The sequence below is a fragment of the Lithobates pipiens genome, unplaced genomic scaffold (genome assembly GCF_037356315.1).
Source record: "Lithobates pipiens isolate NorthernLeopardFrog02 unplaced genomic scaffold, aLitPip1_a1.2 Scaffold_8, whole genome shotgun sequence".
NCBI lineage: Eukaryota > Metazoa > Chordata > Amphibia > Anura > Ranidae > Lithobates > Lithobates pipiens.
The window spans coordinates 66,053,101-66,068,560 of record NW_027507903.1 but is presented as its reverse complement, the minus strand read 5'-3'; the positions used below and the strand labels follow the sequence as shown (position 1 = coordinate 66,068,560).

The following is a 15,460-nucleotide window of genomic DNA, read 5'->3' as shown; positions in this document are numbered from 1 at the left end:
CAGACGGTCCATTCATCCCTATAGACTAGTGGGTGTAAATGGACTTGAGTCCGTTTACACCCGCCTATTTCTTTTCCGAGCTGGTAAGCTAAAAACAAACTGAAGGGGATCTGTTCTCCTCTGTGTAGGTAGATCAGATCAGTGGGTAGAGGAGTGTAAATGGACAGCGGAGTCGGTCTCCACCCAGTCGCGTATAGAGCAGAACGGGCTCTGTACGTGAACGCTCTGTAGAAACTGAACGGACATGGACCTGTCATCTGCCCCGATCTGTTCCGATCAGCTGGGGATCAGAGGACGGATCCCTTGCTGATCGAAATGGAAAAAATGAAAGGAACTTAAAATGTATTAGCTAAATTATATTTCGAAAATACAATACAGGAAACCTCTGAATTTGTTTTCAGTTAGCACGTCTATGTGTCTAGAAATGTCAAGCTGCACACCTTTATTAAATGTACACTGTTTAACAATGCCCAAATCTTTCCAACATCAATAACTAAGCATAAAAAAATATTTTTAGATAGTATTCGTTTACCAAACAGATAATTATATGTAACTGGAAAGATTATAAATGAAAAATACATATAATATTTGGTGAAACGTTTGTGGACACTTAGTCATCATATCTACAGTATATTATCTTGTTGGACATCCCATGGGTATTACCCATTTCAGCTCTAACATCTGTACACCCCCTAAACCCCAATAAGGCCTTGGTTGTGCTACTCCAGGCTGAGGTGTAGAGCCCCATTGGCACTCAGTATAGCAGGGATGCCAGCATTAGAAAAAGTCATCCAGTGAGCATAGAACATTTTAGCTTGAACTGCCGCTCACCATAGCCGATCCTAGTATGGATGTATACATGCGAAAGCCTCAGTCAGTGCAACTCCTCAGGCCATGCCCCTAACATAAACAGAAAAGGGGAAGGCACAAATTACCTGAGTAAAAAGGTGTTTTAATGAAAAACAATAAAACATACTCACAAAGGTACAGAGGTAAAAAGCATGTAAAGGGGAAGAAGCCATAAGGTACAAAGGGCAAATGATTCAACAACCTCACGTTACAAATGTGCTAAAGCGTTTCAGGGTGTACCCCCTTCCACAGAGCTGTGCACAGTTCTAAGGTAGGGGGATGCGCCCCTGAAATGTGTCAGTGCGCTTGTAACATGAGGTTGTTGAAGCATTTGCACGTTGTAGGTCATGACTTCTTATTTACATGCTGTTTACCTCTATACCTTTGTGAGTATGCATTTTATTGAATTTATTGTTTTTTATTAAAACACCTTTTTACTCGGGTAAAGCACCTCTGAGGAGGACAACTGAGTGCTGGGAGTGTTTGTTTTCTTTTCATGCCCCTAACATGTTTCGCCCCAACCACTGGGGCTGAATCATAGCTGCTACCCCTATAATTAAGCCCTGATGAGTGGGGCAAAACATGTCATTGCCTCCTAAACCCCATTGTAATTTTGCCGTGTCTGCTATGAGCCTGTTCATTCATCAATAACTGTGCCACTAATTTATAACAAAATGCTATTAATGACCCTAAACAAAAATCTAAATAAAAGTACTTACCCCTTTCACATTGTGGTCCTGTGAAGCCATATGTGCAGGCACATCGATTTGGAGCTACACATCTTCCACCATTTAAACATCCATGTTCACACACAGCTGTAAGATGCAAAAGTATTAAAACTATTTGTAATTATATAAAAAGATACAGATTAGTACATCATAGTTATCAATGAATGTGACAAATCTGCCGTGGCAAATTCCTCAACCAAAGATAAAAGATCATAGAATTAAAACATGTTTATTTATTCCACAAATAAGTTTACGGCATGGCTGTGCTTTTAGTTCTATATATTCTCATGCTTGTCACCTTGAATATAATAATAGGCAGTGCATAGATGGCATGCAAAGTGAAAAAACGCACAGATTTCATCTGCCATCACTGTACAGCAGTCAGTAAATGAAAGGAGACTGACTGATTGCTCAACTGACCAATTGGTTCTTAGGTGTTCCAGTATTTTGCTATTCTTAGCCCTTGTACACACGGTCGGAGAATCTGTCAGAATGAGTCTTGACGGACCGTGTCGTCAGATAATCCGACTGTGTGTGGTATGCATCGGACTGATTCCGTCCGAATCTCCGTCCGACCCAATTTTCCAACATGTTGGAAATATTTCCCGACCAACTGGGCCGGACGGACCTAATCCGATCATGTGTAGAGCATTTTCATCGGACCAAGTGCCACGCATGCTCAGATCAAATTCCTACATCAAAGCTATTGGCTACTAGCCTGAATGTAGTCCCATCGTAACGAAATTACGTCATCACGTTCTGAAAGATCGGATTTTTTGCCAACTTGGCCCGACCGTGTGTATGCAACAGTTTCGGACACAATCCGTCGGACTAAATCCGACAGGCAAAATCCGACTGATTTGGTTGGCAAAATCTCTGACCGTGTGTACGTGGGCTTAGGGTACATCAGTTTGAACATCGATATTCCTGGCCAAAATGTCTTGCGTTTATTTTGCGCATATTAGTACGTACACGCATACATGAGTAAAATTTATTCTAGCTCCCAGAATGCTATTCTAACCTCTTTAAATTAATCATTTACACAGTTATGCTAACTGGCAATGTAGATTTCAATATATTTTTTTATTCATCTATACAAAGCGCATGTGTACACGTTTTAAGGCAGCAATGTGCAAGCGGCCTTAAAGTGATACTAAACAAACACTATTTAATTTACCTTATCCCTTCTATTTCTTTACATGGATGATGGCACTGTGCTTATATTAATAAAATAAAAACATCTAATACCTTTCTCCTAATCGATCTACAGCGGTCACATGACCAAGCTCTTTCCCAGCCTGTCTGCAGGGAAACATGAGCAGGAGGAACTTCTAGTCCTCTGCTGCTGGTCACATGTTCTAAATAAAAAAAACAGCATTTGGAATACAGAGAAAAAAAAAAAATTTATATCAATAAAATTGTCATAAAATATATATTTGACATTCAATATTTATTATTTTGTGGCAATAACATGGTGTGGGCAGATTTCTGCTAGTCACGGGCTGTGTCAGGCCCCTCCAGCTTGTGTCTTAGAATAAGAGGGAGGTGAAGCCTCCATCAATCTACATGTAATATCCCGCCTCCATTGTGTTTAGCTGGTTAGTGGGTATGAAGGAGGAGGGAGAGAGTGAGCTGTCATTTACCATTGTTTATTTGCCCACATGTGTGACGTTATAGTTACATGGGCTTCTCCGATGTGATAGAGAGGAAATGCTCAGCATAGAAACTGACTGAAAACTGAGCATTTGCAGAGTTGCCAACACAGCTGCAAAATCCCTAGCTGAATTGGGGACATGAACAGAAGGGGAAGATAGAGAGCAGCAGGATCAACCATTATTTTTGCAGAATACAGAAAACAAATCTCATAGTGATTGAGTGAGCATGAACAGCATGTAATACATCATTTATGATAGTTTTTTATGATGTGGGTTTAGTGACACTTTAAAGTAGAATTTTATTTAGAAAGTAGATACCAGATTCTGACTGCTTCTCATTACTCATAACCATCTTCTCATTACTGACCATAGCCATTTGCCTTTATCCCATTCCATTATATCTTTCACAAACAAGATTTTTCATAACAGAGTTTGGACAGATATTGATTGTTTTTACTTTTATTAGTCCTGGAAGAATAGGGTAATGCACTTATAATAAAAAAAGTTTCATCACTTACGCTGTCCACAGTGTGTCCCAGTGTAACCCTTTTGGCATTGACAATGTTCATCACTGCATGTGCCTCCATTCATACATCTGATACTGCACTGCTGAACTAAAAAGAGACAAGAATAAAACAGGATTTCATTTAGCATACAAGGAAATCACAATACTACCAAAACACATATATGTTTAAAAATGGTTTTCCAAGTTGGGCAAGATTAATATGAAGTCTACAAAGTAGTTACATAGAAAATAATGAAATAAGGACCCTAGTCTGACAAGAAAGTTTATACCATTTTAAAGGACACAGTGGTTTAGATCTACAGATGTAACCCATTAAAATTTTTGGCAAATTTCAAAATAAGCGCCTGTATAGCGACTGAAAAAAAACGGCCCTTTCACTCCAGTGTGAAAGCTGGAGGGCTTTCACACTGGAGCGGTGCGCTAGCAGGACGGTGAAAAAAGTCCTGCTAGCCGCATCTTTGGAGCTGTGAAGGAGCGGTGTATACACCACTCTTAAACCGCTCCTACCCATTGAAATCAATGAGGCAGTGCGGCTTTGCGGCCGGTTTTAACCCCTTTTCGGACGCTAGCAGGGGTTAAAACCGCCCTGCTATCGGCCGCATACGGGCGCTAAAAACAGCGCCACTTTACCACCGACGCCCGCACCGCCCCAGTGTGAAAGGGGCTTAAGAGAAAGAAGGAAGGTGACCCAGGTCTGCCTAACTTTGAAATTTACCACAAAGCAGTGATATTGCATTGCATGACTAATTGGTTTCATATTGAACCAGACAAGATCTCCACACAACTAGAGTGCTTCTTTAGGTGGAACCTTTGCAAGCATCACTCAAACTATGATTTGACAATCCAAGATTTGTCCTACAAAAAAGGAGCTTCACATGTAGTGGACTTGTACAGAAGTGCCTGGCCTCCGTTGCAACAACCTATTTTCCTGTCCATAGGTACACATACTCCTTCCAGTATCATAGAGTCCTCAATGAACTCTATAACTGGTTACATATTAGAGCACTCACACACTTTGTCTGTTCTATTAAATCACTACTTACGTATGGCAATTTACTCCATTAGAAGATCTGCTCTCCAGTGTCATAAAATCCATACATCTCATAATATATGGGCTGTTGAAGAGGTAGGGATGGGACTGTAGGGGGAGGCCCTCGTATATCCAGAGATGGGAGAACTACCTGGGGACATCTGATAAGGAGTGCAGTAAGGGATTTATATTGTCCATTTTAAAATAGAAAAATTGTATCTTGTTGTACAGCTTCCACCTCCATCAGGATAGACCAGTGTTTCTCAACTCCAGTCCTCAAAGCGCCCCAACGGGTCATGTTTTCAGGCTTGCCATTATTTTGCACAGGTGATTCAATCAGTTTCACTGCTTTAGTAATTACCGCAGCCGTTTCATCTGAGGAAAATCCTGAAAACATGACCTGTTGGGGCGCCTTGAGGACTGAAGTTGAGAAACACTGGGATAGACAGCACCAAAGGTATCCTCCACCTAAAACACTATGCACTCATCAGATACCTTTGGTACTGTCTATCTTGATGGTGGTGGAAGCTATATGGCAAGACACCCTTTTTCTACTTTAAAGTGGACTGTATTACTCCCTTCCTCTTGGTGGAAAACTGTGGACTCATAATAATTATTTATTTTCACTGTTATCTAATGTACTACTGTTTGTTATATTAAGAATATCCACGTAACACTAGACCAGTGGTCTTCAAACTGCAGGATGCTAGATGCGGCCCTTCTCTTGCTTTTATCCAGCCCTTAGGGCACCCTTTTCATCCACTGATACCATAAATGAGACAATTCCTCCTACTGACACCAATGAAGGGGCACAATTCCTCCCAATGACACAAATGATGGGCCCAATGACACCAATAATGAGGCAAAATTCCTCCCAATGACACTAACAGGGGCACAATTCCTCCCACTGACACCAATGATGGGGCGCAATCCCTCCCACTGACACCAAAAATTGGGCATTGTTTATTCCCACTGATGTCAGGACGTTTTCTACTTCCAATAGCCACAGTCCAGCCCACCTTAAGTCTGGAGGACAGTAAATAGGTCCTTTAACAAGTTTAACAAGTTTGGAGACCCCTGCACTAGACAATTTGGGTATATACTGCTTGTTTTTTGGTGCTGTGCATTTTTTTTTGTATACATTCTAGAAGTTTTGTATATTTACCTTTGCTGCTAACTGCCATTTTGCCTTTTCTAATGCTGACTTTAAGATCCTTAGTTAAGAGATTCATACTGCATACATTGTCTATGGTTTTATATCTCCAAGAAAAATGTGATACAATTATATCTCTTTGGTATAGAAAATATACAAATCCAAAAAGGATGCATCAATCCAACTAATTTTATACGATTGGTGGGATTTCTGAGTTATCAAACCTTTTTGGTATAACTTTGTTCTCGTATACAACCAAATGTGCCTCTCAGCCATAGCAAGTCCTTCCTGGGTGGCCCTACTCTTCATGCTCCCAGGACCTTTATCTGAGATCAAAATAGGGGATTGTAAGACACTCAGTGAAATTTAATAAAGCTATAATGAAAATTTTATGGCAGTAGTTTTCCAAGAACTACCTGATCCTAATTCAGGCAAGTATTTACACCGGTGTGGGCAATGTCCATATTTGAGAAATGACTTGCACTGGGTGGGCAGAGCCTGATGGGGAACTGAGCGCCTGGTGGCCCATTAGATCCACTTAACTTTTGATTGACAGCTCAAAACAGTCAACAGATTAAAAAGCTGCTATTGGTCTGAATAGCAGCTTTGGATCCACCCTCTGCTGTGCTCTGTAACCTAAAAGTAAAGTGGACCCAATAGGGTGCTAGGCTCTCAGTTTTCCATTAGGCTCTGGCCATCACTAGTAAAAGGCACTCCTGAGCCATGCACCTGTCAGCGTAACAGGCAAAATGGCCAAGGAGGCAGGTAATGAGTGCACTGAGGATGGACCAACCTCAGTGTGGGCACCAACAGATTCATGACAGGTACATGAATTGGGTGCAAGCACCAACACTTTTTGTGCTGCTCCCTTTATGAATTCCCCAGTGTGTGTATCAGAGCGGTACACTATATTACCAAAAGTATTGGGATGCCTGCCTTTACACACACATGAACTTTAATGACATCCCAGTCTTAGTCCATAGGGTTCAATATTAAGTTGGCCCACCCTTTGCAGCTATAACAGCTTCAACACTTCTGAGAAGGCTGTCCACAAGGAGTGTGTCCATGGGAATGTTTGACCATTCTTCCAGAAGTACTTTTGTGAGGTCAGGCACTGATGTGGACAAGAAGACCGGACTCACAGTCTCCACTCTAATTCATCCCAAAGGCATTCTATCGGGTTGAGGTCAGGACTCTCTGCAGGCCAGTTAAGTTCCTCCACCCCAAACTCACTCATCCACGTCTTTATGGACCTTGCTTTGTGCACTGGTCCAAATCATTTAGTGGATGGGGGATTATGGTGTTGGGTTGTTTTCAAGGGTTGGGCTTGGCCCCTTAGTACAACTGAAGGGAACTCTTAAAGCATTGGCATGCCAAGACATATTGGACAAATTTACGCTCCCAACTTTGCCCCTTCCTGTTCCAATATGACTGCAAACCAGTTTACAAAGCAAGGTCCATAAAGACATGGATGTGCGAGTTTGGGGTGGAGGAACTTGACTGGCCTCTCACAGAGTCTGGATCTTAGGCTGGATTCACACCTATGCAGTTTTAGTGCTTTTTGCATTTTGAAGATTTGCACTACAGTTCATCTAACATGGTTTCCTATGGGACATGTCTGTAGTGCAAATCTGCAAAATGCAAAAAGCACTAAAACTGCATAGGTGTGAATCCAGCCTCAACCAGATAGAACACCTTTGGAATGAATTGGAGTGGAGACTGCAAGCCAGGCCTTCTTGTTCACATCAGTGCCTGACCTCACAAATGCGCTTCTGGAAGAATGGTCAGAAATTCCCATAGACACACTACTAAACCTTGTGGACAGCCTTCCCAGAAGAGTTGAAGCTTTTATAGCTGCAAAGGGTGAGCCAACTCAATAATGAACCCTACCGACTAAGACCGGGGTGCCGTTAAAGTTCATGTGTCCCAATACTTTTGGTAATATAGTGTATGTGGCACTACATGTAATTAAAATGGGTGAAGCATTGTGTGCAGAAAAAGGCATGGGACACTGTGTATCTTATTGCTAGTAAGGTGGTGTGAAGCACGGCTTATAACATTGATTGCTTTGGCAATTTTGTAAAAAATTAAAGGAACCATTATTTTTATCTTTTCCAGAAACCTTGATTATTACATATTTTACAGGATTTTATTTGTACTGTTCAAGTATTAAGTATATACCTATACATAGTAAACATTCCTCTTTTCTGTTTTATATAAAATAATTAATCTAGGTTCCACAGAACTCTGTCTGCTAGGAGGAAATTGCCAACATTTTTCACAGGCAGCTGTTTTTACCACTTGGTCCTGTCTCAATTTGGATTTAGCTATTCAGGTTCTTTCTATGCTTTACAAAGCAGAACCAGATCCCTGAGTACTTCTTATAAGACCTGGAGGGATAGAACAGTTGTTTATAAGGAATTTACTAGGCTCACCCTCTAATTGACAGGAACGAATCATGAAAAAGATCAAGGGTTTACAAGAATGCTATCATCGTTTTGTTGTTATATCCTCCAGTGTATGTACACAATAAAATTCTCGTATTTGCTCCCTTTTGGCCTGTTAAATATTAAATATACCATTGAAAGGTTTTTATTATATCAGTTCAACAAATGCAAAATATTATCTGTTCATCTAGCCAGAAGCCTTGTGAGCTGATAACTTGCTGTACTCTCTGTCTCTGGACTGTTATCAGTTACCATTGTTCACTGCTATTGTGTACAACAAAACACCTAGCTTGTTATGAAGAAAAGAGGGAGGTGTTATGTAGTGCTAACAAACTCCCTATCCTAGAGGGACATGCTTCTCAGCGCAGCTCTCACCCTAGGACAGGGAGTGTGTTAATGGTAGGATTACTATGTTAAAATAAAGGGAAATAAGTATAAAAAAAAGAAAAGAAAAAGCAAATGCACTCACATCTGAGGACCGGTAAGCTGCAATACTATCAGTATTTGTTCTTGGGTTTGAATACACTTATAATACAGTGATCAGTGCTAAAACATATGCATTGTTACTGTACTAATGACACTGACTGGGAAGGGGTTAACATCAGGGGTGATCAACGGGTTAACTGTGTGCCTAACCTGTGTTTTAGTACAGTATAGGAGGTGCTTTGCAGAGACACAGTATCCATGCCTTTCTTCCTGGCATGCTTTGCAGAGACACAGTATCCATGCCTTTCTTCCTGTCAGAACAACGATCTGCCTTGTTTACATCTGCTAGATCATTGGTGAGTGCCGGTGGACATTGAGTCTGCGGTACTCGCCACTGGACTCCCGCTGTGTGTGATGACTGCGGGAGCTTTCCCCTGCCAGTGCGCATGTGCACCCCCTACCCGGCAGAGCTGGATCATGTACATATATGTGATCCAGCGCACAGGTGCCGCCTTGTAGCAGTAAAACTGCTGTGGGGCGGAGCTGAAATGGTTAAATCTAGGGAATACAACTGAGGCTCACTAACTGTACCCAAAAAGAACACATGGAAACTTAAAAGAGAAGTAAAGGAATTATTTTTATTTTTTTAGAATCATACTTACCTTGGTGGATGCCGCATCAGTCTGATGCTGCATCTGCCCCCCCGCGCCTCTACACTGAGAACCGAGCGATCAAACATCGCAGATCACTCGGTTTTCAGAGCTTGGTGAGCAGAGTCCTGTAGACTCTCAGTCACAACTCTCTGCTCTTCTCCCTTCTTGCTCATTGGAGTGCTGAGCTGTGGAGGGGGTGGAGCAGCCGTCTCAGGCTCTCAGTAGCTCCAGTTCGCTCTCTGCTGAACATGGGCCACAGGAGTGCAAAAGGAATTCTTCACACTCAGTGTGCTATACGAATACACATGGGGTGATGCCACACGTCTTTATGCAGCAAAGCAAGTAGTGTGAGTTAAAGTGGTTGTAAACCCTTCCATATACCCAGTAAGGTGACTATACCCAGGAGATGCAGAGACAAATCCTCCTACATAAGTTGTAACTTTTTTATCTGTCATCTTCTGTTCGCTACATCAGTTTAAAGTGCTGAATTTATAAAGGTTGTCTGAACTGTCAGAAAAAAAAGGGGCGGAGAGAAGAAGTTACACTCTACAGAGCTCAGTGAGGAGAGCTCAGAGAGCCGATTGGAGGGAAGGGGCACGCCCCTTTTCTTGCAGATCACAGGAACAGATCTGGGGCTGTCAATCAGCTGGAGCTCGTTCCCCTATCACCATTTTTCTATTGGTGTCAGAAAAACTTGTCAGAAGTGACTCATGCTGATAGCAGAGAAAGGAAGCAGCAGACAGAAATGACACTTAGGGGTTGATTTACTAAAGGCATATCCATTGTGCACTACAAGTGCACTTGGAAGTCTAGTCACTGTAGATCTGAGGGGAAGATCTGAAATGAGGGGAAGCTCTGCTGATTTCTATCATCCAATCACGTACAAGCAAAAATGTATTTCTTTATTTTACTTGCATGCCCCCCTTTAGATCTACAGCGACTTCACTTCCAAGTGCACTGTAATTATAGCGTATTGTTTGTAGAATTTTGAGGAAAATAATGAATTTATCCCATTTTGGAATAAGGCTGTAACAGAACAAAATGTGAAAAAGGTGAAACGCTGCGAATACTTTTTGGATGCACTGTTACTTTGTTCAAATTTCATGTCTGAGGTTTACAACCACTTTAAGTAGGGTCAGTCTGAAGGCATGGAAGTGATGAGGGTCAAAGTTTGAAAGTTGTGGGGGCAGATGGTCAATATATGCAGTGGCATACTTAGGGGGGCACTTAACACTGGAACTTTCAGTCTGCTGACATTTTTTTGTATCACACAGTGCAGAAGGGTTTTTTGGTCTTTTTTGGTTTTTCACGTCTGAGCCCTGCAATGTGTTACCCTCTCTAAGTGAAAGTGCAAGTAGTGTAGCTTATGTGTGCTGTGTCCACAGTGAGTTGGCTCAGGTTTTATTTTATCATGCCCCTTTAAGCCCCTCCCACTGCTTAGTGCAGTTTGGTCACACCCACAATTTGGTGTTTTATACCTTTAATTTTATTTTTTGTGTGTGTGTAAGGAGTGTAAAAAAATTATCTGCCCTGGGTGCAAGTTATGCTTGGTAGGCCACTGTATAAATGTAAAGAAATACAGCTTTTCTACCTAAAAGTTAGCTTTTTTTGGCCAGTCATGTGATGTCATGGGTCCTTCCCCTTCTTTTTGTCAAAAGCAGGCAGTTCTCACTGATATACAGAACATCGCTCATATAGTGAAATGTGAGCACCATTCTGTGCATCAATACTGTGTGCCCAGGCCAGTGTGATGACGTACACACAGGTGGTGTATCATTGACAGCCGGGGCTCATAGGCAGTGGATTAAATGACGCTGGATGTCATCCAGTCCAGAAGAAGGAAGGTGGCTGAATCCAAGAGCAGCAAGTCTATGAGGAAAGCACTGGAGTGGACGTGAATATTTTTTCTGTCCCTTTAGTACATTCCCATTTGGAATTAATAAAGTATTCTGAATCCGAATACATCTACAGACATATATGCAAAGTTATGTGAGTTTAGACGCATTTACATTAGGGCTGGGGAAAAAATCTATTTGAATCTTGAATCGAGTTGAGAGGTCAAACTGATTCAAATTTCAGCAAATTGATTTTTTCGATTTTTTTTTTTTCACCAGGACCAGTGCTGACACCATGCGAGGCCGGACGCCACGGACTAGGCCAAAGCCGCAGCCTTGCCTAAAAACTCTTGCCTGAAGCTCCCCAGGACCAGCGCTGACACCGTGCCAGTCCTGAGGAGTTCTTAGGTGAGGCCGTGGCTTGGGACTAGGCTGAAGCCACGGCCTCACCTAAAAACTCCTGCCCACAACTCCTCTGGACTGGCACGGTGTCCATCAAAAAAAAAAACTTGTTTCGAATCGTGAATCGAGTTGTCTTTTTTTAAATTGCAGATTTTTTGGGGGAGAAAATCGCCCAGCTCTAGTTTACATGTGTACGCACATTTTTTCTGCTCAAAAACTCCTCTCCTCTTCAAATACATCTGTAAACACCTGTGCGCATGGCCTTATAGGCTAACATAGAGGTGCTTTTACAAGCATTAACTCCTTAACGCTGACCTAACACAAATATGTAGATCCACTAGACTGGGCTGTTTTCAATGGGCCGCATATTTGCATATCTCCCCTTTGTGCTGGGAAAGCACCGCTCCCAGCCCAGAAACCAGGATCTCATCGTGAGCCCCTGGCCACATACTAATGATTAGGAGTTCCAGGTTAGCTGATTGCTCTGATAGCCTCTGATTGGCTATCACAGGGATCAGTCTCTGAGGAGTCTTGGGGGAGGGTAGTGTTAAAGCGGTTGTATGCCCACAAAAAAACAAAAAGGCAAAGACATAATGAACTAGTATGCACCGCATACTAGTTCATTATGAAATATTTACCTTAGAATGAAGGCATCGCCTCCTGGTCACTGCTGAGGGAGCTGACATGTTCCCTCTGTGTTTCTTCTGGGTTCGCGGCTCCGGTGCTGTGAGTGGCCAGAGCCGCGATGACGTCACTACCTCGAATGCACGCGGGAGTCTTCTTTCTGGCAAGGAGCCCTGAATTTCTGGCAGCATCCGCCGGACCTTCAAAGCACATGCACTGCTGACGTCAGTGCCTGCATGCAAAGTGAATATCTCCTAAACCATACAGGTTTAGGAGATATTCATTTTACCTAAAGGTAAGCCTTATTATGGGCTTGTCTGTAGGTAAAAATGTGAAAGCTGGGTATAGAATCACTTTAAGCTAAGTACAAACAGGTCGTAAATAAAGGTCGGTTCGGCAGTTACTGGAAACTCATGTGTACAGCTCCTCATCTCATGACCTGCTTCCAGTGTTGCCAACTGTCAGTGTTTTTACTGGCATCCAGTAAAAAATGGGCACTTTTCTCCTGCCAGTAAATGCCAGTGAAAGGAAAAAGTTGCCATATGGCTGTGACACTTGGCTTGGAACTGCCAGCAAAAAAAAAGACATGACAACCCAAGACTGTGAATTTTGGAGATTTTTTTGACAGCCAGTGAAGGCATAATGGGGAATATCTAAACCATGCAGCCAGCCAGCATGATGCAGAGTCAATTCCAGAGTCAATTTCATGTGTGTGCCTGCCATTCTAATTTCTCGCCCTCCTAAGTCCTGTTCCTGACCTACTTACTTACCGTATATACTCGAGTATAAGCCGAGATTTTCAGCCTCTTTTTTGAGGCTGAAAGTGCCCCCCTCGGCTTATACTCGAGTCATCGCTGTCTGCCCGCTCGATCAGCGTGTCGAGCAGACAGACAGCGGCCATTCTATTCAAAAGCCGCGCCTCCGGCTCCGCCTTCGCCTGTGATAGGCGGAACACTGAATTTCCCAGCAGCCTGTGTTCCGCCTATCACGGACGTCGTATCATCCTCGTACTACGGACGAGGATGATACGACGTCTGTGATAGGCGGAACACAGGCTGCTGGGAAATTCAGTGTTCCGCCTATCACAGGCGAAGGCGGCGGCGCAGCTTTTGAACTTTACAATGGCCGCCGACGAAGAGGGCACGGGACGGCACGGCACGGGACGGGACGGGACGGGGGCAAGGCAAGGCAAGGCAAGGCACGACACGGGACGGATGCAAGGAGGCAAGGCAAGGCACGGCACGGGACGGAGGCAAGGAGGCAAGGCACGGGACGGAGGCTCGGGACAAAGGTAGGCTGGACACACACACACACACACACACACACACACACACACACACACACACACACACACACACACACACATGGATGGAGACACACACAGGGATGGATGGATGGATGGATGGAGACACACACACACAGGGATGGATGGATGGATGGATGGATGGAGACACACACACACAGGGATGGATGGATGGATGGATGGAGACACACACACACAGGGATGGATGGATGGATGGACACACACACACACAGGGATGGATGGACGGACACACAGGGATGGACGGACACACAGGGATGGACGGACACACAGGGATGGACGGACACACAGGGATGGACGGACACACACACAGGGATGGACAGGCATGTCTCACCCTCGGCTTATACACGAGTCAATAAGTTTGCCAGTTTTTTTGGGGGTAAATTGGGGGCCTCGGCTTATATTCGGGTCGGCCTATACTCGAGTATATACGGTATATTCAAAATAAAAATATGTTTTTTGCTTTAATATCTACCATATATCACATTCTAATTGCATATTGTACTAGTTTGTAGCCTAAATGCTAAAATTTGCACTAACTGTAAAACTGTAATTTTGTAACTTTTGGAATGAGATGTATGAGAATTTTTTTGTACATTGAGTAACCTCTTCATTTTCGATATAAGACTAGCATGTAACAAAAAATGGACAATTATTCGTCCAATAAACTCATCGTATGTACCAGGTTTAAAGGGGTTGTAAAGGTAAAAGTTTTTTCACCTTAATGCATTCTACGCATTAAAGTGAAAAAACATCTGACAATACTGGCCCCCCCAGCCCCCCGTTATACTTACCTGACCCCTCAAAAGTCCCGCGCTCGTCCCCGACATCCTCTTCGCTGATCAGCCTGGCCGCTGATTGGATACAGTGGATGGATTGAAAGCAGAGCAGCCATTGGCTCGCGCTGCTGTCAATCCCATTCAATGACGCGGCATGCCGGGGGCGGGGCCGAGTGATACAGCGAGCGGCTATAGCCGCCGGCTGTATCACGGGAGCGCACCCGCAAGTACTCCATACCATGTGAGGGAGCTCACATGAACATGAGAAGTACTTGTGGGGGGAAGCCGAGACAGCCGCCGAGGGACCCCAGAAGAGCAGGTTCGGGGCCACCTTGTGCAAAACGAGCTGCACAGCGGAGGTAAGTATAACATGTTTGTTATTTAAAAAAAAAAAAATTCCTTTACAACCCCTTTAACAAATTGAAGCTGATCTCCAACTAACACTTTATAACTGGTTACAACAATAATTTTTTTTTCCTTTTGGGATAAAAGTTTTACATAAATGAATAAAAGCTGACCACTTTAAGCACCCCTGTCAGTGTTGAATGGTTTGCCCCAACCCTTTAACCCTTTAAAGAAAAGAAATGCAGCCATCACATCTAAGAATTGGTGGGATGCAATTTAATACATTTTTGTTTTGGGGTTTATTACCGTTTTAACGTTGCTTAAACAAAAGCCCTGGCTGGAAGGTTGTGCCATTAGTATGCAGTTTGCTTTTAATGTTTTAATATTTCTATTCAATGAAAATGCGTGATATGCAAAAATGTACTTGCAAAGCAGCTTTTCAAATGAAACGTTACTTTACACCAGACAACTAAAAACTGGAACTCCACTCAGTTTTTAAGAAACGTTTCAATCATGAGAAAATTCATGTTTTGGTTCTGTCACAAACTTCCTGTTGCATAAAATACTATTATCCTCAATTGTTAAACATGTCTAGAGCTAGTGGACCAGACATACTGCAGATTCCTATGGTTTGTCGGGAATTAATTGCTGAACTTTTCTGGAATAAAAAGTTTGGTTATCCTGTTT

The 15,460-nt window shown here is 42.9% G+C and overlaps 1 protein-coding gene across 1 annotated transcript in view; it reads right to left on the bottom strand.

The window, feature by feature from the left end:
- FBN1 (fibrillin 1) overlaps nt 1-15,460 on the bottom strand; it is a 353,319-nt gene that overhangs the window by 263,887 nt on the left and 73,972 nt on the right. The window contains exons 4-5 of the mRNA XM_077471569.1: nt 3,751-3,846; nt 1,569-1,664 (exon numbers count right to left, since the gene is read on the bottom strand). Of these exons, the coding sequence (XP_077327695.1) occupies nt 1,569-1,664; nt 3,751-3,846 (192 nt within the window). The remainder of the gene's footprint in view (nt 1-1,568; nt 1,665-3,750; nt 3,847-15,460) is intronic.